The 27,671-nt window shown below is 35.2% G+C and overlaps 2 protein-coding genes across 8 annotated transcripts in view; both read right to left on the bottom strand.

The window, feature by feature from the left end:
- The window catches only part of LOC113516565 (protein hu-li tai shao), a 97,515-nt gene that overhangs the window by 8,161 nt on the left and 61,683 nt on the right, over positions 1 to 27,671 (bottom strand). Inside the window, exons 12-20 of one of the 7 annotated variants that reach the window (XM_026900986.3) lie at positions 23,405 to 23,428; positions 22,161 to 22,271; positions 20,140 to 20,271; positions 19,500 to 19,662; positions 17,444 to 17,539; positions 16,821 to 16,892; positions 13,145 to 13,186; positions 10,877 to 10,990; positions 9,251 to 9,391 (exon numbers count right to left, since the gene is read on the bottom strand). In XM_026900986.3, the coding sequence (XP_026756787.1) occupies positions 9,251 to 9,391; positions 10,877 to 10,990; positions 13,145 to 13,186; positions 16,821 to 16,892; positions 17,444 to 17,539; positions 19,500 to 19,662; positions 20,140 to 20,271; positions 22,161 to 22,271; positions 23,405 to 23,428 (895 nt within the window). The remainder of the gene's footprint in view (positions 1 to 9,250; positions 9,392 to 10,876; positions 10,991 to 13,144; positions 13,187 to 16,820; positions 16,893 to 17,443; positions 17,540 to 19,499; positions 19,663 to 20,139; positions 20,272 to 22,160; positions 22,272 to 23,404; positions 23,429 to 27,671) is intronic. The other 6 variants (XM_052899102.1, XM_026900988.3, XM_026900987.3 and 3 more) reach the window with 6 other exon arrangements.
- The window catches only part of LOC113509324 (U4/U6 small nuclear ribonucleoprotein Prp4), a 251,128-nt gene continuing 223,899 nt past the window's right edge, over positions 443 to 27,671 (bottom strand). Inside the window, exon 15 of the transcript XR_008253331.1 lies at positions 443 to 520. The gene's annotated coding sequence lies outside the window, so the exon portion shown is untranslated. The remainder of the gene's footprint in view (positions 521 to 27,671) is intronic.

The raw sequence follows: 27,671 nt of genomic DNA, 5'->3' as shown, positions 1-27,671 counted from the left end.
GCTGTAGTCAAATATTTTAATTGGTTTAAGAATTAAAATATTTGATTAAAAGATTAATATCAAAAAAATGACGCCTCAAAAACGATTGTAATGTTTAAAAAAAAATGTGCATCTTACTACTACATTTCAAAAAGTCGCTTTGTAAGAGAAATAACTAAAAAAAATTAATTCCAGAAAACAAAACCGACTTCAAATTTGATTGACAAAATCAGTCATTTTGATCCAAAAACTAAACTATTGATTTTAACAAAATATCTACGAGACCAATCTTCGTATTGTGGGGGAAAGGGATTGTTAGTAATGGAGACTGAGAATCCCATTGCTAGCAATATACCCAACCAGGTCGACCGTCTCGCGGTTCCACCTGGAAACTATCATGGTTAATTCCTGATAAATTCATCATGATGAGCTAACTGGCCTGTTTTCATTCTCATCTATCACCCTTCACTGGTGCTCCGCCGGCGTATCCCGTTAGCGCAGGCGGGGTTACCATACCATTTTCACCCATCAAAAAAAAAATCTTCGTATTGGTCACAACAGAATATCAGTGTTTCGCTCTTTTGAGGGTAAAGCTATAAACTGAGTCGTGACCATTTTGCGTCACTATGGCACACGTATGAAGGAAGAAAACTGACACTTGTTTTATGTATTTTGCTTTGTATTTCTATATATGCATTCTCTTATCTCTTGTCGCTGTGGCATGTCTGTTGTTATTTGTTTGCTGTGAGTAATGCAAAATCTTCAAAAGGGGGGTAAAGAGATTTCTTCAGGGTCGGCAACACGCGCGTAATGCCTCTAATATTGCAGGCGTTCATAGGCTACGGTAACCGCTTACCATCAGGTGGGCCGTATGCTTGTTTGCCACCTTAGTGGTATAAAAAAAAACTATATATCTATCTATCTATTGTACACATAATTTTGTCAAGAATAAAATCGGTTTTCTTTTCGGAAAAAAGAAATTCTTCATACATAATATTTTTCATCGTTCTTTTTACACATTTTTAACAAAAGAAATTCTGAAATGTAGTGTAGAAAATGAATAAATATTTATATTTTCCCAAAAAACATTTTCTTTTTTTATTTTAAATATTTATTCATTTATTAATTTCCGTATATTATGAGTAAGTAAGCTGCATGCACTCACCATTGTGTGTCGTTAGCAGAGTCCTCTCTCGGAACCAGCCGAAAGCTTAAGCATGCGGGTGTTAAGCGCTATATTACACTATCAAAACATATATAGGATCACGTTTAATTCTTAATGCATTTTATATACATATATAAAGATCCTCGTGTCGGGTTGTTCGTTCACGCTAATCTCCGAAACGGCTCAACTTAATGAAATTTCGTAAAAGTATATTGTATGCTTAAACTTGAAATATAAGCTATAAGTTTTTATCCAGAGAAGAAAAATTTAAGCCGCTAGCTAGATGGCGGTAGTGGTCAACCGACGTTTGTCGAGTCAGCTAGTGATCCCATACGTTTTATAGTGTAACTATACCCTTGAAGCGTGGAAAGAGACATGAATACTCTAGAAGAATTTTCCCTCGCTTTTTATATATTTTTTATTGAGCATTCATGCCTTTCGTGGCGCAGGGCAAATCATATTTGAGGTAAGACAAAAAATTATTAATATTAAAAATTTAATTAATGACATTCAACAAGCCACATTAAACATATTTTAAAGTAACGGAAGTAGTAGGTATTTACATTTGTTATAAAGTAAACATCCAGATAAATAGGTTGTGAACGAAAATTAAAAAAAGAAGAAATATTTTTCTTTATTTGAAAAATAAAAAAAAGTTCCTTTTTGTATACACAGCCAGTGTTATTAAAAAAAGAAAAAGGTGTGTATATTAAAAATATTCTCTCGTAATCGATATTCAAATTTAGAACTTGGATAATCTATACAGCATTTTTTTTTCTATAATTCTCACAAACATTCTAAATTTTTAAAAAGAGAACAAAGTACACATTTAAAAATCGTTACGTCACAAAACAAACATGTATTAAATATGAGATTGGATAAAACATAAGTAGCATAAAACACCAAACACACACAAAAAAAAACATGCGTAACCTTATATGTAACATAAAATTATAAAATAAAACATAGGAAAAAAAAACACAATTATACTCGTACTGCAATGTTGTTTGTTACAGTTATTTTATTTTTTCATTTCTTATTTGATAATTAAAGACTAACATTCATGGATCATATTCACTTAGATAGAGCATCGACTGTGAAACGACATCTCAAAGAACGGTCAGCCTTTATCTGACGCATATTTTCTATAACAAATCAAATCGCCCCATTCATCATTGTTGCATGTAATTCGATTCTAAATCCCTTAAATCGGGTAAATTTATTATGTCTTACTAATTACTTATTCGTGTGAGTGTAACGCCCTCTGGTGTTTATAGACTGCTTTCGTTGTACGCCTCTAATTTGGCTTACTAGACGACTTTACGTGCTCTTCAAAACACGGAGCTACACCAGTCTATTCGTGATTAATACGTAATTGTTATATGTACGAGGTCTGTCCGGAAAGTTCGTATAAAAGTGTTCTGGAATGCGAGAAAGAGGAGTGGGGAGGCCAGGTAAGCGCAGGACCCCTTCCTTATGTCCCTAACAATGCTTCAGTTCTGGTCTGACCGCCGTGCGGTGCGAACTGGCTTGTCACGCCATCTGTGAAGTTACCTCTTAACGAAACCCCGTCGGCATGGAGCCCGCTTCCGTTGAAGAGCAGCGCGTCGTAATCAAGTTTCTCTCGAAACTCGGCAAGAATGGCCGTGAAATTTTTGCCGATCTCAGAACAGTTTATGGGGATGATGCTGTGAAGGAACCAACCGTCCACAAGTGGCTAAAAAGATTCAGAGAGGGCCGAGAAAGCATCAAGAATTCGTCCCTCCAGGCCAGACAGTTGATGGAAAATTCTACGTCGATGTGCTCAGACGCCTCAAAGCTCGTGTGGCACGAGTTCGTCCAGAATTGGCGCGAGAGGGGCGTTGGATTCTTCACCACGACAATGCCCCTGCCCACACCTCTCTTGTTGTCCGTGAGTTTTTGAGTAAAAATTCCATTACGGTGACCGAACACCCCCCTATTCGCCGGAATTGGCCCCGTGTGACTTCTTCTTGTTCCCAAAAACCAAATTGGTACTTCGGGGGCGGCATTTGGGGGACATAAATGAGATAAAAAAAGCTACGACGGGGCAGCTGAGAAACCTACAACCAGAGGACTTTCAAGGAGCCTTCTCACAGTGGAAACGGCGTTGGCACAAGTGCATTATGTCACAGGGGGAGTACTTTGAAGGGGATAAAATTGATTTACCTGAATAATTGTAAAATAAAATTTTTAAAAAACTTTTATACGTACTTTCCGGACAAACCTCGTATACTCAAACAGTTATGTTTACTCAGTAGCGCCATCTACCATTCCCATTAATACCACAGAAAATCAGCGTTTAGGCGATACGCCACTACGCCGGCATACACAGGCCAACACTGTATGCCGGCTGCAAACCCAGTGACCCGGAGGTCGTCGCCTCCGGAGTAGAAGCCGGGGTAATGGGGTACGCCCCGAGGCCCCTACCTCGCCCGCCCACACATCATCCGGCGGGCAAAGAGAAGACCCTGTAGTTGTTGTTGTTGTTAGGCGATACGTAAGAAAGCCTTTAGGCTTGGTTGGCTATGGTCACCACTCAGCTAAGTGTTTACACTTAGCTGAGTGGTGACCATTTTGGTCTCACAATTCCTAATTAGGTATAAATTTATTTTTGTATTTCCTTTTTCTTTAAGTTTATAATTGTTTATGTTTTCGTTGCAATTGTTATTGATATGCACCAAATAAATAATTTATTTCTTTCTTTATATTATGGCCTTATCTACTATTTATGCCATGTTGTCTGTAAGAGATTACTTTTTGCGATAAGACCGCCTTCTGTATATGCACATTCTGTATAAATACTCCTTGTATATATCTCTATTGTGCGCAAGACTTTATTATTATTATTGTGGCTGGTGTCTGGTTGAAAGTTCGAGATAATTTAGGTAAATTGTTATAGTTTACATAAAGAATCGTGTTAATTCCCGTTACAAGAATAAACCATGTCACGCGAATATAAACGTAAACTTGAAAATTGGCTGATAATTGAATCTGGCTGATTTGGGTCTTTTCTTTGGAATGTGAGTTGGTTACTAATTTTCTCAATTTAATAAATAAAAAATGCCTGTTACGATGTTCGTTCCGCTAATCTCTGAAACTGTTCAACTAATTTTGATGAAATTTTGTAATCATGTATTGTTTTTAGATAACGAATAAAAAATACCCAACAGAGGGCGGTAAGGACCAAAATATAATTAGCCCAATATAAATACCAATTAATGTAATTATTATTAATCAAAATCATTCAACGAACACATCTGACTGAAATAAAAAAAAAAATTGAACTGTTTTAGAAAAAGCGTTTATGTTCCAGACACTACATCTAGATGTATTTAATCTAGACACTACGTTATGAACGTTAAATAAACACAGCCTTACATCGTCCAATGTTTACTCAAACGCGAAGATAAAGGGATACTATTGAAAAATAGTTTTTTTTTAAGAAACTAAAACACTACAGTTCTATAAAACTTAATTAAATTAAAAGCAACTCAAATATCGTTACGTTGTATACAAACATTATCAAAATCCTCATCAAAACTTTGTGACAATCGAAATTTAGAGATGATTTTGTAGAAGATCGTGTGTTCGAACGGCGGCCAACTGGAATACAATCGTCGATTACAATTCGAATTGAAATCGATACTCGAATCGTATAATAATCTTTTGGACGGCACATCGTTATCAGAATCGATTGCATTGGAATCACACGTGTTATACTCCGTACAGACGCTAGGGGACGCGAAGCTGTTTGTTCTATCAACGTTTGGACTTGCATTATCAAGCAAGACACCAGATCTTTTAACACCGTCTTGACTAATATTAAATACTTTACTAGCATTGTTAAAATCTACCGCAACAAAACTGGGTATGTGGTCTTCCAAGTTGCGTACATTTCGCTTACAAGTTTTCTCAGTGCCCGTATTACTATCGTCGAAAGATAACCAGTATTTTATACCGCCGGGGTGCTCCGTCTGGGACATAGATATCACTGGCGCTTTCTTAACGAATGGAGAGCCCAATATAGTATCATCTTTCTCGTATAAAACACTCAAATCGTCACCAGTAAATCTTTCATTGATATTTTTAATGGGCGATTCGTTGCAGTTATTAAAAATATTTACATTCCCCGATTCATTAACATCTTCAACGAATGCATCATTCATGTCTTGTTCTCTATCGTCTAAAATAAATGTTTCATTTAAAAAGTTATCAATAGATGCATTTCCTTTATTATTTTCTTCATGACAATGCTCATATTCAATTTTACACGATGTCGGTACGTGAAAATCTTTTGCAATTGCAGTTTGTGTAAAATACAAATCATTGGCCATATGTTCGTTATCGTATTCATCAATACTTTGAGTAAAATCATCATTTAGTAAATAATTTTCAACAACACTATTCATAACGTCTTTGATTTTCAAATCCGTTTCGATATATGATGCTCTAATTTTTGTATCAATAACTTTATGACAGACAAAAGAATTGTCATTTCTAGAAGGATAATCTAAGCTATTTTCAGTCCTCATTTTATTAGCACAAGTCATTAGACAAGTTTCGGCGAAACTATTATCGAACTCCTTGGCAATTTCATCATTTTCACTTACATTACCTACGTCTGGCCACAAATTTTTCGATGTTAACATAATATCTTCACTATCAGCAATCGTAATAACTTTCTTATTTTTATTCTTAGCTTTCTTGTTCTTTTTAACGCACGCATAAAAAGCTGTGTCAAATATGTAATATATTAAAGCTTCAACTATTTTATTTGATGGATTGACATCTGTTTCACTCGTTTCAGTTGACAATGTCTCATTTAAATTAATATTCGTCTCCAAATCTTCAATAATTTTTGTTATTGAAAATGTTTCTATTTCATTCTCATTGCTTAGATCCTGTTTATTTTCGTTTGACTCTTCTTTATTCTGATTTTCTTCAACTACCAATTCTTTTTCATTTTCTATACAAAATTTGGTTTCCACTTTACGCTCTGTTACTGCATTAAAGAATTGATCATTGTTTATATTCTCAAAATCAATTCTCTTCAAAATGTTTGCAATAATTTCTGATATGATTTCAAGTTTTTCAAATTCAACAGTTGAATTAAAACTGGTCACTTCAGTCCCTGAACTTGAATTTATTGTACTTACTCTAATAAAATCTTTATTATCTGTCTTATTAGTTTCAATATTATTTGAAGTGTTAACAGTAGTTGAGAGCATTTCAAAGACATTCTTATAAACACATTCTAATACTGGTTGATCCATATTATTCGTTTCTGTATACAGATCTATAGCATTTTGAACTGCATTAGAGGGAATTTCTATATCATTGGTAGTACCGTCAGACCCTTCATCAGCAACAAAATAATAGTCACTTTTTTGCAGATATTCATTTTCCATCTTTCTTGCAATTTTTTCACAACTCGCTTCTTCTGCGTCATTATTTAATTCAACGATTGCAACAGTTTTCGTAATGATATCCGTCATTATATCGTCTAAAGTTGTATTAATATTTTCATCGTTTTTATTACTATTATTTTGTGAATCGCTAGAATCGTCATAAGTACTTTTAGATTCCTCTAGAATAGGTTCCAAAATAGTATTTATTATATCGATGCGTTTTTGTGGAGATTTTCTTGGGCTACTATCTTTTCTATCGTAGTCTTCACAGTAAAAATTTATAGGTACGGAATAATCTCTAATGTCTTTCTCGACGAGGTCTTTTACGGGGCTCTCGTAAACTATTTCTTCGAATTCCATTTCCTCTGTGAAGCTGTGGTATTCACCTTCTGTTGTATCCAGTGTATTGTTATTACTATCTTCCATTTCTCTAACTACGGGTACTACTTCAGCTCTGTACATAATATCGTTATCTCCATTAATCTTTGCATTATCTGTTTCCGTAATTATTGTTTTACCATCATTTTTATTCAATTCAAACGGCGTCTTCTCAATCACAGTCTGATTTTCTGAATCAAAACTGTTACCAATATCGTCTAAATAATTATCTTCTGTAAATTCTTGACTGTCAACAAATTCAGTTAACTCTTTTGTTATTTTATATACAGGTACTACCTTTTCTTTGACTTTTACGATATTGCCCTCTGAACTACAGTCGTCATTACATTTCTGTGGAATATTATCTACTGAAAGGTAAATGGAACTCTGTTGTTTAGGCTTAAGACTGCTTTTCTCTTTACTTAATTCCCACACGTATGAATTATTGCTTGCACCGCACGAGCGACATCTGGGTAAATGATAATGAACTGGTTCTGGGTCTTTTATATAATTATTGATAAATCCACCGTGTGACCTAGTTCTGTATAATCCGTTATTGACATTTCTCCTTATCCTTTGTCTAGGTAAAGACTGGGTTCGGAATACATAATCAGTTTTGCATTTCGCATCCCATTCTAGTGAAGGTATTGAATATAGACTGGATCGACTACTAGCGTTGCCAGCAATTTCTAACGGTTCTATATCCACTTCTTGTGCTGATAATTTTGTGTTAAGACTAATTTTACATTTGGGACCTTTTTGCACACTATCTACAGAGTCTACAGGTTGTTTTTTAAGATTCCTATCAAGAGTGTTAACCTTTTTTGAACTGTTATCGACAGATACGGAATTTTCATACATTTTAATGACTCTATCAAAGTTCGCGTTACGAGTATAATCGTGTTTTGTTCTTTGGCTAGCTGTAAGTGCTTCGTCGTCGATAGCTTCCGTCTTAGTGTTACCTGGCAAGCAGTGCGAACATTAAAATAGCAAGCAACACAACATTGTTCCGACCAATTTTGCTTAAAACTCTTCATCATCACTGTCATAATTGTAAAGACCCATTAACATCCCACTGCTGGCCATAGGTATCGTTCAACAAGAGTTTTAATCAAAATTAGTTGGTACAGAAAAAAACAATTATTAGCTGCAATTAGATAAAGTTTTTTTAATATGCATGAAAATATTGACAGAACAATAAATAATAATAAATTTTGAAATTAATATAAATGAAAATACTATTAATACTTTGTTTATAATAATAGAAATAAATAAAAAAAATATATATACGTACAATTAAAAGCAAAAATAAGAATCGAAAGCTAGTAAATATTATTTTATAAGTTCATGTATAAACTTGTTCCACGAAATACAAGAAATTATGAGAAGATTACGACGCTGACTTGAGAAAATAGCGCATTTACCTCCTTTGAATCTACGCTATGATTATCTACCAACATTGCAAATTTAAACATTAAACAAATGGCCTATGAAATGAGTTTATATAGCTATAGCTTACACAGAACAAAGGACAAAAACTAGACAGCTATTAATTTTTATTTTTTTAAACAAACAAAACAAATCTAAAGGACAATACCAAATGTACAATCACAGATAGCCTGTCAACCTACTGAACAAAAATCCAGTACATAAACTATAATATCACAGACAATTCCGAGAGCCTTAAACGACACAAAACCATAAAGGACAAAACGAAACGCATATCTAATCTATAAACAAAAAATACTAGTCCTATCTCTTTCTAGCAATTTAGTTTAACCTAAGTAGAAATGAGACACAGACAAGTATCTTCAGGCAGCGGTGAAGCAGATTATAAAACAGTGTTTTATAGCCCATATATTACACCATAAAACCCTCGGTTAAGGGTTTTTGAGGTGGATTTGCTCCTTCGTATGGAATAATACGAGTAATAACAAAAACAAGCACAAACAACATATATCGACATAATCAATTTGATGCCAACCCATAACCAATTTGTCATAGACCCATAATCAATTTGACGCAGACCCATAATCAATTTGACGCAGACCCATAATCAATTTGTCATAGACCCATAATCAATTTGACGCAGACCCATAATCAATTTGTCATAGACCCATAATCAATTTGACGCAGACCCATAATCAATTTGACGCAGAACCATAAACCGCTGACAAACACATAATCAATTTACATAGACATAAATATCTACTAGACGTGAACACACAGTCCATTTAATGCAAACCCATAATCCGCCAACATAGACCCATAATCAAATCGACGTAGACCGAAAACTCACCTCTGACGACCGTCTGCTGTACAGCAGTATGGTGTGCCCTGATCACAACCCCTTGTATCTTGGGGGCCGGAGTGGAGATTGTGGAGCTGGAATCGACGAAGGCCTCATCGTCGGAGAGGAGGTTCGGATCCCGTTGGGGTGCTTAGGAATCAAGTTAATAGATTTTAATGAATATTACCGATTTATCGGCTTTAAAGAATATTATCGATGTATCGGTTTTAAAGAATATTCCCCATTAATCGATTTTAACGTGATAACGGCTACTATACAGTCCTGATAAGCAGACGGACATTCTAAACTATCCAGGCTTTTTAAGTCACATGTGTTAAATTTTTTTAGTAATACAATAAATTAAATAGTAATGCAAATATTTTTTCATGTACATCAAAATATACACAAGAACATAGTCCGAACAAACTCAGACGAAGTGTGGATAAATCTAGATCCAGACATACAAATCCAGACACATGGTAACCCTATGGTTACCATGTGTCTGGATCTGTGTCTTGTAGGCTCATAGGAGCGTTCAAATTACGATTTGTTTTATATATCGGAAACGTTATTTATATCGGTTTTCTGATAATCTATGTATAATATAATTCTTTATACAATAAATATATTATAACACACCAATATATTTTTTTTTATATTGGTGTCTCATAGCGGGAACTTTCAAGATAAATAACATCAATGATATATTCAAAACAACAGATTTGCTCTAACAACAGCTGATAAATAATCTTGGCATCTTAAAGAGTTATTATGTTTTAATAAAACACGCTGACACGTAGACGATAAGCTCACAAACACATCTCTCCCAACACTATCCAGACCCCTCTATCACACTTCATTAACAGGCTTCCGAACCCACCATCACTCTTGAATTCAACATCACAATCTCATATTTGTCCTAAACCAGAATAGACACCCCTTCTTTTCCCGTGTGGTAAGAGGTGTCGTAAGAGGCAACTAAGGGAGGGCGACGGATTGCAAGCAGCGTCCCTCTTAAAACATTTTGAAAACCTAACAGCGATTGCCAATCCGCCTGCCAAGCGTGACATGTATGGGCAAACCCCTCCAAAGGGGACGCTTATATTCAGCAGTGGACGTTAAAGACTATGATGATGATGATGAATGTGTTTTTATACATAACAATGATGTATATTTATGCTGATATAAAATGACAAACATCCAAAAACAACTTTCTACATTTCTATAAAAATCCACTTTAACATACCCCATCAATATCCCATATATATCCCATTATCACTATCACAATATCATCTAAAGAACAAATTTAGAACTTTATTCAACAGAACAATATTGATATAAAATCGACAAGCCCACAGACAAATTGCCACGTCATTACGTAGGTCCCGACATTACGTCTATCACTCCTAGTCCCACTATCACAATCACATCTACATAACTTTGTACACCTGTAGTAACAGTAAATAACTTTATTTTGTTTTGTTAAACATACAAAACAAAATATAATTATAAATAACACAACAAACCAACCCACAAACACAAATTTACTCCTTAACAATCCAGATCCCGGTATCACACATCATTATCATGCTTCTGGTCCCACTATCACTCCAGATACCGCTATCACAGTCTCACCTATGATCTTCTTATGCAAGTGTAATATGATAGGCTCAGACGGCGACGTCACTCGGGACACATCCGAAGAATAAAACACTTCATCATCTAACAGCAGACTTGGATCTCTAGATGCTTATATAAAAAAAAACTCAATTGTAAAAACTTTTTTTTAATCTAACAAAGACTGTAATTTGGGTTGCCAACATTTTCTCGATTGATTGTAATATTTTTCTAAATATGCTATAAAATTATATAGTACATTTAAATATAAAATAGTATATTTTGGAAAGATTTAAATGGAATGACCGTATTGTAACAGAGGCTCCCTCTATATGTTATTACATTTTTAATTTTTGTAATCTCGATTTGTTATTTACCCTTTACAACATCTTACATATGCACACATGATATTTCCAACAAGTACCTTCTGACCGACACGAATTAACATAAAATTTATTTTTAAGTTATAACAAATATTATATCAAATATTAGACATTTTTATATATCTATACTTATAAGGGAGAAAGATTTGATTGTTTGTATGTCTGTTCGTAATGACGAATGAAGGAATTCAAATTACTGAACCGATTTTAAAAAAATTCATACCTATAGATAGCTATTATATTATTTTCAATTAAATCAGACAGCGCTATGAAAATTATAATAGCGTAATCGAAGATTTGGTATCGTCGCCTTTTAAATTTGCCTTGTAATGAAATACAAATTTATCTTTCTATCCAGATAGACACATATATATATATATATATATATATATATATATATATATATATATATATATATATATATATATATATATATATATATATTTGTTTTAATTTAAATATAATTAGACCAATTTATGTAAAAAAAATAACAGAAAAACGTACGTATATAGACTGACTGGTAGAGAATACCATCAGGGATTAAGTCCGCCCTGTAGACATTTTCCAATGTATACAAAAGTATAAATAAATAAATAAATATTTAAATAAGTAAAGCATATAAATAACGGTAAACCAAGATTTTTAAACTTGAATAATAAATAGTAATACAAATATAATAATTTAATATTACTCCCTAACAATGACATGCAGTGTAAATAATCATATATATAGGATCATACCTAAATCAATCTCTTAAACCGATAATGCACTTCAAATTTAGTAAAAAAAAAAACAACAATGTTGTCAAAATTGGAAAATGACAAGTGAAAGTATGAACATATAAATATGATACTACATATATGACAGTGCAACAATCACCTTATAGTGAATCATATTGAAACGTCGTACACTTGCGAGCAAAATTTTTGATTCTACATTTATATATTTATTTGTCGAACATTTCAATATAATTTTAAACCAGAAACGTTAATATGTACTCAAGTATTATTGATTTAATATTAAAAATTAAAATAAAAAAAAATGACGTCTCGTAAAACCGTTTATTTAAAATTCTTTTCATGTACTCTTTTTTTTTTATGCAACGTACAATAGCAAACGAGCTTACGGCCCACCTGATGGAAAGTGGTAACCGACGCCTATACACATGAGCAGTACCGTGGACATAACAGAGTATACTGTTTCGCCCACAATACCCCCACCCCCCCTATCATTGCCATTCCTGAGGACTCAGGTGTTATTCCTCTGTACCCAGTAAATTCACGCCATCTCCCACCCTTCAAACCGAAACACAGCCGTGCAAACACAACTGCTTCACGGTTGAAACACGAATGGGACAGAGGTGGCCAAGCAAACGACTTTTGTACAAAGTCTCCCTCTGGTGACTCACAACCAAACGGGAACAATTCAAGCACACTCAAAATTTACTTTAGTAAATTCGATATAAATTAAAGAAAGAAAGAAAGAAATATTTTTATTCAAAGAAACTTAGATTTAAGCATTTTTGATTTAGTCATTTTTTTTCATTACCGCCATTTCAATATTACTTGAAAGAACTGTCAAATTTTAAATCAGTTCCAAACAGCTACTGTCCTTTTAATTGGACATTCCAGCAGCAGTATTTCCGAACCGATACGACAACATAACCTTCAAGAAAAGAGCATATTCCCTTTTAAAAGGCCGGCAGTACACCTGCAATGCCGTTGGTGTTGTGGGTGATCATGGGCGGCGGTAGTCACTCACCATCAGGTGAGCCGCATGCTCGTTTGCCCCGTGTTGTAAAAAAAAACTATATTTGAGCGGCCATTTTAGTATTTTCTCTCTTTTCAATATTAAATCAATAAAACCCCTTGACCAAAGTACGTAACATAGCCACACAACTCACCTCTACTGCGGTCGGCGTGCGCCCTCTCGGCATTCAAGAAATCTGTCATATGTGATAATCACAGTTCATCACAATGCATGCGACCAACTTGCAATAACACCGTGGAAATATATAATGTGTTACCAAATTATCTGCATTCCCTTTAAGAGGATATAGTATTACTCATATACGTTACGATAATAATAGTATTTCGTGTCTCTAATATATATATATATATATATATATATATATATATATATATATATATATATATATATATATATATATATTTGTCATATATTATACTTATGTATACAAATATCAAAAAGAGTATAAATTTGATCGTTCGTTCGTTTGTAATGGATAAACTAAAAAAAAAAAAAACTATTCGAGCGACATTAAAATTTCTTTCACATACAAAAAGCTATATATTATTTAAAAAATCTATCTACCCGTGCAAAGCCGGGTCGGAACACTAGTCGTTTATATTGCACAGAAAAAAATATTACTAATTTAAAACATATCAAAACAAATTATAAATTACTTTTTCTAATAATAAAAAAGAAAGAAATATAAAAAGACAATAAATATTTTCAAGCAGCATAAATATATATATATACTATATGTATATTTTGCAAATTTAAAAATCTATTTATATACATATATGTAACAAGAAATTAATGACCTCAGTGAGTTCTTGTCATTTCCGACTATTGTTTCAACTCCTACCATTTTAAAAATAATATTTAAAAAGGTTATTTTTTAAAATAAATTACTATACATAAACGTACACAGTTTTATTGCAAGCAAGTGTATTTGGAAACAACAAATAGTACAGCGAGCCGCGTATCTATTTCCACTAAGTGTTGTCCAATAACCGATTGTAGATTAATCGAGAATATTCGCTCAGAATCAGGGAGTTAGTGGATGCAGGTGGCTGAGGACTAGGGTTGGTAATATATAGCAATATCTATATATATTAATTGCAATATGTATATATTGGTCCAATAATGAATATGTTAAAAGTCTGTTATCAAAAAAATAAGGAGTCAGTGGATACAGGTGGCTGAGGACTAGGGTTGGTAATATATAGCAATATGTATATATTATAGTTACAATATCTATATACTGGTCCAATAACGAATATGTCAAAATCTCTTATCCAAAAAACAAAATTCAAAATTCAAAATTCAAAAATCATTTATTCATGTAGGACATTTTAGCCGCTTATGAACGTCAAATTTTTACATTATAATTTTATTTTTTTCCCTACCGTCCAGTTCGGTATATAGATCCAATTGAGAAGAACTGGCAAGAAACTCAATTGAATTACTTTTTTTTTAAAGCCAGTTTATTTACAATGTATATTTATATAGGTGTCTATGTCTAACATTAAATGAAAATTCAGTGCATGAACAACTATTGCCATGCACACTCGTCATTCAAGTAATCGTTTAGTGAGTAATAGGCTTTGCTCAGTAAATATGATTTAACAGATGTTTTGAATTCATTTAAGGGTAATTCCAACATATCCTTTGGTATCTTATTGTAAATTTTTATACCTATTCCCATAAAAGACCTATTAACTTTTTCTAAACGATACTTGGGGACAGCAAGTTTGTCTTTACAATAATGGATAACAGATTTTTAACATATTCGAAACTAGATATCCGACCGATACGGGCGATATCTGACCAATACCGACATTACTCACGTCTGCTGAACGCGTTCTTTGCTCTACGCTTACTATTATAACTGTTTAACCATTAACAATCGATACCGAACGATTATTTAGACAACACTAGTTTCGGCAGCTATAATTCTACAAGATAGATTATTTTTTTTAAATGTAACGAGTAAAACTTCACTGCAGTAACCGCGTCCACAGATTATGTGACTCGCAAATTTTATTTATATAGATAAAATATATAGGTATTGGAGTGGTACACGCTCCAATACCTATATATTGGGTATCACTGGATATTGATGGTGGAAAACAGGTCATCACCCATTTCGATCGAAATAAATATAAGTATTTTTTTTTTATACTATTTTCACCAAAAAACACGGGTTGAAAAATTACAAAAAAAGACTATAAACTATAAGTGAATATATTAGTCAGTTACTCAAGAGTCACTAATCCATAAACATAATAACGTCATGCGTCAACTTTGGAATTTGTATGCAAATAAAAAAAAAACCAAAAAGACATGCCAGACATTTCAACACTAAATATTAATATAAATGCATTTATATTATACTAAATATTTTTTTTCATACAACTTAGAATGGCAAACAAGCTGACGGCCCACCTGATGGAAAGTGGTAACCGTTGCCTATACACATGAGCAGTACCATGGATATAACGGAGTATATTGTTTCGCCCATGATACCCCCCCATGCGTTGCCATTCCTGAGGACTCGGGTGTTATTCCTCTGTACCTTGTAAATTCACTGCCATATCCCACCGTTCAAACCGAAACACAGCCATGCAAACACAGCTGCTTCACGGTTGAAACACGAATAGGACAGAGGTGGCCAAGCAATCGACTTTTGTACAAAATCTCGCGAGATGACTTCCCAAATCATCGAATTGGAGTCATCAGCATACTCCAACTTCAGTGGACCTTTCAACTGTGCTTTTAATTTTAACACTTTGTTAACCGGGTACAAGTAAACTCGTCTCTTCATATCCAACCGTTACTGTCGGGGGGAAAGAGATTGTTAGTAATGGAGATTGAGAATCCCATTGCTAGCAATATACCCAACCAGGTCGACCTCCTCGCGTTTCCCTCTGGAAACTATTATAATTAATTCCTGATGAATTCATCATGATGGACTAACTGGTCTGTTTTCATTCTCATCTATCACCCTTCACTGGTGGTCCGCCAGCGTATCCCGTTAGCGCAGACGGGGTTACCATACCATTTTCTACCAATAAAAACCATTGCTGTCTGGTGAGGAGTGAACTCGTCATTGCACCAGCGTGTAGGTACGTGCTCCTACCACGACGGGTAACACCGTTTGGATTACAAAGCGTTCATGACCAACCAATTATTTTTTCGTATTTAGGTTTTTATCACAATTTCAGTTTAATTCCAAAGATTTCAATCATGACGGAATACCCGGGCAGCAAAGTGTTAAGTTACGGATACCCAGAAAAGTAGATGCCCCCGAAATGTCGAAGGAATCGTTTTCTAAAATGATTTCTGGAGGACAATTTTTCTGAAGACTCGAGACTAACAGAGTAAGGCAAAATTAGACAGAAATCTCACTTGCCCATTCTATCCCAATCACCCATTTATGGGCGATTATCATTTACATTAATTTACATCGACTTTTTTGGGGACTCGAAGTTATAAGCACTGTTGAGAAGTAGGAGTAAATAATATAATATATAGCAAAATCCATATATTTTAGTTACAATAACTATATACTGGTATAATAACGAATATGTTAAAAGTCTGTTATCCAAAAAATTATATTGGATAACAGAATTTTGACATACCCAAAAACAGATATCCGACCGATACGGGCGATATCGAAATCATCAATGTCCAGAGAAACCCGATATATAGATATCGGATCGGTATTCATAATGCCCATGCCTATTGAAAGATCCACCGAAATTTGACAGGAGTGACACTTGGTGAAAACGACCTGGTAAAAATATGAACAATAAAATAAATTGACTCACCGTCGCTCAAAACGACCTCTGGCTGGCTTCGTATTGGTACTTGTTTGGTTTCTATTCTTAACACGCGGTGTTCTGTCGAGGAAATGCTTTGATTAAAATATCTTCTCATCAGCCGTCTACTTTCTACTCATGAACGGTTTTGATTACCGGTTAAAGAGGTTTCTTCAGGGTCGCGACGCGAGCGTAATACCTCTGGTATTACGCTGGCGCAGGCGTTCATAGGCTACGGTAACCGCTTACCATCAGGTGGGCCGTATGCTTGTTTGCCACCTCAGTGGTATAAAAAAAACCAGGTGTACCGGAAAGAGGTAGACTTTGTACAAAAGTCGATTGCTTGTCTTTTCACCTGGTATTTATTGTTGTTCTTACGCCGTATGGTCCCAGCATAGAATAGCATATAATGGGATGGCCATTCCTTTCCCGTGGATGTCGTAAGAGGCAACTAAGGGAGGACGAGGGGAGGGGCAGGAGCCTCTTAAAACATCTCTAAAGCCTAACTGCGGTTGCCAATCCGCCTGCCAAGTGTGGCAACTACTGGCAAAACCCCCCAAGGGGGTTTGTTCAGTAGTGGAGAGTTAAAAGCTGATATGATGACGGAGGGTTAGTACTAAACGAGTTATTACCGTCCCGCGACTCCTCTTCCGTGTCGGAGGGTTGGCTGGCGGGCGAGGTCACTTGGGCAGCGCTTATCGGCTCCGACTCTGACAGGTCTGTGTCATCTGTGGACATACGTACAAATTTATATATATATATATATACTAGCTGACTCGGCAAACGTTGTTTTACCATATACATTATTTCGAGAACTGTACATGAAAATTTATCGTACTACAATTATTATATTCGATCGCCATCTTGCAATTCTATTGCGAAATATAAAAATCGCGACTAAAAACAGGCGTTGATCGTAAAACGGTGAAAATTTGAGGTTGTATGTATTTTTCAATGCTAAATCATAATAAAATAAAAATTAAAAAAAAAATTGTCGGAAAAATAATAAAAAATTAAGGGTGGGTCACCCTTATCATTGAGGGGTATGAAAAATAGATGTTGGCCGATTCTCAGACCTACCCGATATGCACACAAAATTTCATAAATATCGGTAAAGCCGTTTCGGAGGAGTTTGGTAACAAACACCGCGACACGAGAATTTTATATATTAGATAAAAAAAAAATTTAAGATGAGAATGCTACTTTAAACCGACTTTTTTTAATTGTTTTTTTATACAACTTAGAATGGCATACAAGCTGACGGTCCACCTGATGGCAAGTGGTAACCGTCGCCTATAGACATGAGCAGTACCATGGACATAACAGAGTATACTGTTTCGCCCATGATACCCCCATGCGTTGCCATTCCTGAGGACTCAGGTGTTATTCCTCTGTACCGTGTAAATTCACTGCCATATCCCACCCTTCAAACCGAAACACAGCCATGCAAACACAACTGCTTCACGGTAGAAACACGAATGGGACAGAGGTGGCCAAGCAAACGACTTGTACAAAGTCTCCCTCTGGTACTTCTTAAAAGATTCTGGACTTCAAAAATTGTTCTCAATTCGCTTATATTTTATTGTTAAAGTTTCTTAAGCGTATATTGTATGTTATTGTATTAAGTAAAGGTTCAACTTGCGTGTAATTAGATTGAGAAAGCTCGACTAGTTTCGGGATCAATTCGTGACCCTTAGTCATGAGCAACTGTGACATGAGCGCGAGCCTGACTGCTGTATTTTCTTTTTATGTTTGATTACATTTCGTTTTTAAGATGAGAACCCTATTTTCAACCGACTTCAAAGAAGAAGGATTCTCGTTCGCTTGTATTTTATTTTCATGTCTGTCACCTCATAACTCCGTCAATTGTGAACCGATTTGGAAATATCTTTTTTTATCTGATTTTTGTATTGAATCAAAAATAAATAAAGAATAAAACTACAATCCCCCCCCCCCCCTCCTGTTCTTTATCTTTTTTTTAATGGATAACAATAAAATGGTAACCGGCCGCGCTAGCGCTACACGCTGGCGAGATACTAGGAAAACATGATAGGTGAGAATGAAAAGGTAGGTCAGTTAGCGCTACGTGATGAATACACTTGGAATTCAGCATGGTGATTTGCAGGGGAGATCTAACAAGGTTATATTGCTAACAATTCCCATTACAAACAATATTCCCCCTCCCTATTCTTTGACAGTGTGTGCGCGTATGCGCGTGTTTATGTGTGCGCGTATGTATGTGTGTGCGTGTGCGTGTGCGTGTACGTGTGCGTGTGCGCGTGTGCGTGTGCGTGTGCGCGCGTGTGTGTGTGTGTATTTATGTGTGCGTACGTGAGTGTGTATGCGCGTGTTTGTGTGCATGTGTGTGTGCGCGTGTGTGTATGCGCGTGTGCGTGTGTGTGTCTCGGAGTGCGTGTCTCTCTCTCTCTCTCTCTCTCTCTCTCTCTCTGCCCTGTGTGTGTGTGTGTGTGTCTATGTGTGCTGTGTGTGTCTCTATTTGCTGTGTGCGCGCGCGTGTGCATGCGTGTGTGTGTGCGTGAATTTGTGTGCGTGCGTGTGCATGTGTGTTAGTGTGAGTTTTAGTGTGAGCGTGTGCGCGCGTGTATTTGTGTGCGTGTGCGTGTGTGTGCGTGTGTGTGTGCGTGTGTGTGCGCGTGCGAGTGCGTGCGTGTCCGTGCGTGTACTCACACTCGTGGCCGCGCTGCTTGCGCTCGACGACGCGGCGGTACTCGTCGATGTCGCGGTCGGTGACCTGGTCGAAGGGGTTGCGTGCGTACGGCGCGCTGTACACGGTGGCGTTGTGCTGGTAGCCGCGCTGGATGATGCCCTTCGACGCGGCGCCCATCAGCACCTGCGCACGTACATACATTCGTTTAGAAGGAAACACAACATATACAAACATATTTCTTGAGATAACAAAAAAAAATTATAACTACGTGTTTTACGTATACATGTGAGCAGTATTTATATAATTTTTGAATAATAAAAATGCACCGCAGCCGTATAATTAACGCTTCATAGTGTCGACGCCGCGCAATGTATTTGAAATGTTACGACCCACACGACGCGTGATACCTACAGCGCGCGGTCAGTGGCGCTTCTTCGCAGGTAGTTCTCGTACGCACGTGTCGTTGACCTCGCACAGCTGATTCCGCGCGTCGCGGTAGAATTTTAATACGTATATTACATTGCTGTTTTTTAGTATTTCATAGATTACACAATTTTAAATGAAAAAAAAAGAAAAATGTTCGAAATTTTCCGGAAAGAATTTCCACTGGTTATATATATATATATATATGCAAATAACCGTATCAATGTATATACTCACGACGTGGTCGCCGGTGTGGGTGTTGACAGCGTCCTCGCCGACCAGCTTGGCAGCCTCGTCCCACGTCACGCCCTCCAAGATGTGCGACTGTGGGCCAGCGCTTATCTTGTCCGCACGACGATTGTCTTTGATCTGTATTGTTGAAAAAAATTTAATACACACTCTTAATTTATCAAAGGGAGACTTTGTACAAAAGTCGATTGCTTGGGTACCTCTGTCCCATTCGTGTTTTAACCGTGAAGCAGTTGTGTTCGCATGGCTGTGTTTCGGTTTGAAGAGTGGGATATGGCAGTGAATTTACAGGGTACAGAGGAATGTGTTATTCCTCTGTACCCAGTAAATTCACGCCATATCCGAGTCCTCAGGAATGGCAATGCATGGGCGAAACAGTATACTCTGTTATGTGCACGGTACTGCTCATGTCTATAGGCGACGGTTACCACTTTCCATCAGGTGGGCCGTCAGCTTGTTTGCCATTCTAAGCTGTATAAAAAAACATTAGGGGTGGGGGGAAAGGGATTGCTAGCCGTACCCTGTCGGGTTGACCTCCTCCCGGTTCCCCCTAGAAACTATTGTGAATAAGTATTGCTAAACTGTTTATAGCTACTCCTCTCCATCCAAAGGTGGCGTGCAAGAGATCTCTCTCAGCGATAAGGCCGCGCATTGTTCTCTCAGTGCAATATTACCTTGTAATTGTTTGTATCTATAATAAGTTTACTATTGTAATCTTATGGAGGGAACAATAAATCTAAATTCATCATAATGCTCTTGCTGACTTGCCTTTACATCCTCACCTATCATGTGTCCCTGGTACCTCGCCAGCGTATACCGATAGCGCAGACGGGGTTACCATTCCATTTTCATCCATAAAAATAAACTATTTATTTATTTTTTAGCTTCTACTTGCATTTTCAGCCCGAAGTATAAGTAAACTGAAGTGGTAATGGCCTGGTCACATAGCTCGAAGAACCGACAACCGATGGGAAAGAAAGGTTCTTGAGTGACCCGTACGGACAAACGGAGTATTGGACGACTCACCACTAGATGGAGTGACCTCAAATGCATTGCAGGGAATCAGTTGACATAGATGGCTCAGGACCGTTCCTTATGGCAGTTTATGGGGGAAGCCTATGTTCTGAAGGGAGAAAATGTTGGAACACTTGATACGACACGTCGAACTTTTGAACATTATAATAGAAGGTAAGATAGAAGGAAAGAGGGGGAGAGGGAGACCGAGACATAGTTACATCGGGCAGATCAAGGAAGGAGTTGGTGTCGTGTCGTATCAAGAGGTGAGGGGATTCGCTGACAATCGTAGTGAGTGGCAAGAGCTCAATCGACAAGAGAGCAGCTCTTAAAAAGTTACAAATATGTCTTCAAATTGAAAAGAAATTACAAAAACAAATTAATCTCTTACACGAGTATGCCGTGTGGTCCCTGCATAGAATGGACCACCGCTTCCTTTCCCGTGGGTGTCGTGAGAGGCGACTAAGGGACGGCGAGGGACAGACAGAAGCGTCTCTTAAAACATCTCTAAAGCCTAACTGCGGTTGCCAATCCGCCTGCCAAGCGTTGCAACTACTGGCAAAACCCCCCAAGGGGGAGGCTTATGTCCAGCAGTGGACAGTTAAAGGCTGATATAAAAAGGTGATGACAAGTTTTCCTACAGGAACATTACAAGTGTCTGCGATGCCTTAAACGCTCTTAACGTAGTCGAATTTTTCAAAAAAACCGACTTTAAAAAGAAGGAAACTTTCAATTCGGTTCTATGGTTTTTTTTTTTTTTATATTTATTACCACATAACTGCCGTCAGTTGTAAACCGATTTGGATTATTTTTTTTTATCCGAAAGGACATACTTTCAGATTGGTCTTGTAGCCATTTTATATACGTATATATGGTTTGTTGCACTTGTAAGTTACATATAAAATAATGTATTTATCAACACTTCTTTTTTTTTTTGTCGGACACAATCTTTATTTAAAAGCGATTAAAAAAATATATAAAAAAAAACAACATACCTGTTGCTGTAGTTGTTTGAACTCTTTCGGATTGGTGTTTTTAGGCACAAATTGCAGTGTATCTATCTTGACCGGTGTGCTGGAGTGCGCCGGCGAGCCGTCTTGTACCCACTGCGGTTCGCAATAAAGTCGAATACCCCGCGGCACGTTTCGTGTCCGTCGATTATCGCGTAGTGGGGGAGAGAAAAAGAGAAAAAAAAAACATAATTAGTGAAAATGCTGCCAGCACGTGACATCGACTTGTATTTAAATTTGGAACGTTAAATACGTGTCGATTGGTAAGCGGAGGGAAAGAGAGGTCAGGATTATTGTTGGTGGCCAGTTTGAAAAAAGAATTGTGCGCATAAAGAACGGCGGGAAAAGATAACGGTTCAAATCTTACAATATCCATATCCTGGTTAGCATCGAGCATGTACAGTAAAGAATTTTAAAAGAAAAACTAAAAAAAATTGTTAAATCACTCAATTTACGCCATACAACATGCAAAGCTTTAGTAAAAAAAAAAAAAAAACAAGTTTTTAATTTTTAACTATTCCAAGGTTTCGACGCGTTCTTTATATAGAGGGGAAAAAAAAAACAAAAATTTAAAAATGGATCCAAGGAATACAAAATGGGAAGAAATAAACAAAAGGTTGTGCTGGTAGAACGGGAGTTTACATTCATGTGGCAACATTTATACTAATTTTCTTTTTTTTTTTTTCTTTCTTTCTATTCCTTGCACTACACTGTACAAACTCGATGGTTCATTTTTTTTTCTCACAATCATTTACTTTTAATTGTGTAAATTAAATAGTATACTATAACCAGGGTAGGATAATGAAATGCTGTTGAAATTGTTTAATTTTAGTAAAAGCTTAAGTTATTTTTAAAGTATTTTTAATATATTTTAATTATAAAAAAGCATAATTAATTATATATACTATAAGCCCTGTAAATATGGTTCCACAGACACAAAAGAAAATTAAAAAAATCTCCCTGAAGTTTATAAATATATATATGTCTTTATATATAGATAAATTATAACAATACAATTTTTGTATACAAAAATAAATAAATAAACAAATAAACAAAAACCCATCAACAATAATGCGACTTGTAATAAATTTAATATAAAAATAGAGAAATAAAAAATAAAAAAAAAAAATAGACCGTTTACGAACATCGAAAGAAAACGTCTGACCCATTTACAAGTGGTTAATATAATAAATAAATAGAAAGAGTGAACGTAACAAAATGTTATTTACCTCTTCGTTGTTAGCGCCCACCCACTGTAAAACATTACAATATTAGTAAAAGGCACGAAAAAAAACAAACACGACACGACACGACACGACACGACACGAGCGGAGAATAAGAACGAACAAAAACAAAAAAAAACTCTGTAAAAATGGTTACCAAATATTTTTAGTAGGAGAAAAAAACTTCTTTTTAGCGATAAAACTCAATTTCAAAAGCATTTCATTTGTATGAGAAGCGTTTCAAAAAATAGCTTGTTATTGTTTTTTTTTTCACAATTGTTTTATTTATTAATTTATTCGTAAACATATATATCCTCTATAAAGCACAGTAGTGTAGCGATGTTACATATGTCTAGTGGATTTTAGCAAAAACTTTTTTTTTTATTTTTTACAATGGTAACTTTATATCCATTTACAGAAATGAAATGGCTGAAGTCGAAGGCTTAAAACATATTAAAAAAAAAAAAAAAAAAAAAAAAAAATATATATATATATATATATATATATATATATATATATATTATGTGGTCTTGGTAAACAATAGGCCACCCTGTTTCATGGGTGTCTAACTGCGGTTGCCAATCAACCTGCCAAGCGTGGCAACTACTGGCAAAACTCCACTTATGGAGAAGGCTTACGTCCAACAGTGGACAGTTCACGGCTGAAATAATAATTAATAAGGTATTTGCCAGCCAGCCTGCCAACCGTGGCAACAACTGGCAAAACCCCTCTTTATGTAGAGTCCTGTGTTCAGCAGTGGACGCTTAACAATTGATGTCATCGATATTTACCTATTAAAACATGTATTTAAATATTTAAAAAGTTTTTGCTAAACTCCTCATCGCCTCCAGCGAAATGGTAATGCACTTGGACGTCACTGCACCGGTGAGTAAAAAATTTGACAATAAAACATCAATGGACATTACACTTTTTAAATTCGAAATAAAAAAAAAATTCTCTTATTCTCTATGCATCTCTATACCAGGGATGTCCTACCGGTGGATCGCGACCACTAGTCCAGTGGACGGTGGCAAGGCGAACAATATAATACATTGCTAATCCAGCGGAGGACGCTCGGACGCGACGCTCGCACTAATATAAACAAGTAGTCGCCGAGAAGCAGTTTCAGTTTTACATTCTCCCTCTTAATACAATAAACAATACTGCAACACTACACGCTCGTGTACTGAACTGTGCCGTTACACTTGTGATCTCACGAAGTATGCAATTGGTAGATCGCACAGGGTCGCGTCGGTAAATAGTTGATCTTAGGTCTAGTCGAGTCGACCAGCCCTGGTCCACCTATCTCTGTTTTTGAGAATAGTTCAAAAATATTAAATAACCTATGTTAATTATCCAATATCTAAATCTACATGCGCATTGGCCTCATGTAAGGCGGAGACGCTATGACGAAAAGCACTAAAGCGCCCCCTGACGATGACTTCCAAATGAAGCCGAAACAATTGTCCGAAACGACAAAACTACAGCGAGTCCATTGATCTCCCGTATGTATATATCTTAGATTATATAGATAGAGAGTATCGAGTCTCAAAAACGGGTCAACTTTTCGTCAGCTAATTGTCAAGTTGGCTGACTCGTTCCCTTACCAGTGTTCTATATACTTACGCACACAATGCACCTTGACGTATCTATATTTAATTGTTTAATAAATAAAATGACTGTTTACACAATAAAAAGATGCAGAAATTATAAAACAAAATAAATATAGGAGTTATAAAGGAATCGCTCGTAACTATTTGTCACGTGAAATTGTATGAAAAATTTGAGCCGCTTTTCTCGAAGCATTTGTATGGAGACACTCTATCTATTTAATCTAAGAATCGAAAGTATACGACGTCGAAGATTGTTAATTAAAAAAAAAAAAATGACGTCCAAACACACACCGTCGACATTAGGACATAGTTATATATTTAAAACGATACACAGACAAAGCATATATGTAATTTTAAACGCATTTTATATATTAATAACTCTATCAATATCTCTTAATAAATATAGCACAATAAAATCATTTGAAAATAATATTTGAAGCTTATCTTTTTCAAATTTCGAACAGACACAATTTTTTCTTTACTTTATTTTTCTTCGTTCACATTTTTTAAATTTGGAACACTTTTTCTCTTAATTAAAAACAAGCCAAGAGTAATTTTCAAATAATCGATTATATCTTTATTGATTTTTCGATGATTTTTTTTATTTTATGAAAAAAAAAATGTAAAAATAATAAAAGAAAAAAAACTTTGAGCCATTTTGAGCGAAGACTGTTGACGACAAAATGCTCGTTTCTGCATAGAATCCCTATTCCTACATTATTGAATGGAATATAGACTATTAACTAAGAATTAACATTTCTTATATACCCACTATATATGAAACAACTACATATACGCGTAGAATAATAAAATTAAATATATTTTCTTTTCTTTATTTAAACAATTTGGTAAGAAAAAGTCTTGTATAATTATTGTATAAAAATTAACATCACTAACAAAAAAAAAGTATAAAAAAATAAATATTATAAAAGTAAAAAAAAAAAGTTGGAATGTGACAAGTAAGATCAGAAAAGTTTAATTAAAAAAAAAACCGTCAAATGGCGGTACCACAGGCTATATATAAAATTATAAAAATCCGTCAAACGGCGGTACCACAGGCTATGTATTATAGAATGAACTGTAATCTATGGCGGAATAAACAAAATAACAATAAATATTTATTTGAATTATATAAATGTATGCATTAATCATAGTTTGGATAGATAATATCGATACCGCTTTGATATTTATATATTGGATATTGACGGCGGGAAAAAGGTCAACAGGCCATTTCGATATCGCCCGTACCGGTCGGATATATACATTCATATCGATCCAATTCTAATCCTATATTGGATAATCGAAAACTATTTCGGCCAATACACAGATATTATAACTACAATATACAGATATTGCTATATATTACCCAGCCCTATCTATATTCATTTCGATCGGTTTCTTTATTTCGATATCTGATATTGGATAGCCCATATTTAATACATTCGTTATTGGACCAATATATAGATACTGTAACTCTTATATATAGATATTATATACTATTAGACACTATATATATTCTACCTCTAATAGAAACATTTGTTATTCTTTTTTTATACCACTGATGTGGTAAATATTTGTTATTCTATTGTTTCTGTCGCAAAGCTGTTTGCATGGTTATTTATATCAGTTTAAATTGTGAGATATGGCAGTGAAATTAAAGGTGTACCCTTTACCCAGGCACAACATATTAGAAATGGCAACTCATGAGGGATATCAGGGGTGTCACAGTGTATTCTGTTGATCCACGGTACTGTTCATGTATATGACCCACAGTTACCACTATACATCAGGTGCACCATCACTTAGATTTCCATTCAAAATTACATTAAAATGTATGTATGTACGAAAAACTAATGCAAAAATCCTTTCATTAGAAAAAAAACCATCATTTTGTATTGTGATGAGAAGTGATTAAAAATTTAAAAAAAAAAAAACTATTTAACTCTCATCAGAGTCTGTATTACTGTGTTAAAAAAAAAACAGGCTGGAAATATCTAGAAATGGGAATATACACATTCCTGCCTGAAAATGTATGACCAATTGCCATTTATAAATTAGGTAAATTTCAATATGGCTTACAAATTACAGCTTGAATCTACAATCGACCATTAAATAATAATAATGATTAAAAAACATTGCCTCAATATGCCTGAATACTCGCCAATAAACAAAATTGCCTGCATTCATATATTAAACGTTGCCATCAATAATTTATACAATTTTAACATGATTCACAACTTACAATAAAAAAATTCTAAAAATGCCTGAGACCGTGAGTATGTCTCAAGTACCGATGAAATTAATTTTATAAAATTAAATAAAAAAATAATTTTTGCCTGACATTGCCTGTTATGATGATCCGACTGTCATCTATAAATTGTGTAATTTTAACATGATTTACAACTTACAGCATAAATCTATCATCTACGATCAACGATCGAAAAGTACTTTTATATACGACTTTGCCTGAGGTGGTGATTACGTTCCAAATTACCTTCATTAGAGTAATAATAAAATTGCCTGACTTTGCTTGTAAGATGATTAACCAACACTTAGAATTTACGTCATTTTACATTGTACAACTTATAGCCTGAACTTATGATTAACCATCAAATAATATACGAAAAGAACATAGCCTGAAAATGCCTGAAACGGTGATT

Source organism: Galleria mellonella, unplaced genomic scaffold, assembly GCF_026898425.1.
Source record: "Galleria mellonella isolate WM207_F2 unplaced genomic scaffold, CSIRO_AGI_GalMel_v1 utg121, whole genome shotgun sequence".
Lineage (NCBI taxonomy): Eukaryota > Metazoa > Arthropoda > Insecta > Lepidoptera > Pyralidae > Galleria > Galleria mellonella.
The sequence above is the reverse complement of the archived record's forward strand: the minus strand, read 5'-3'. Positions and strand labels throughout refer to the sequence as shown.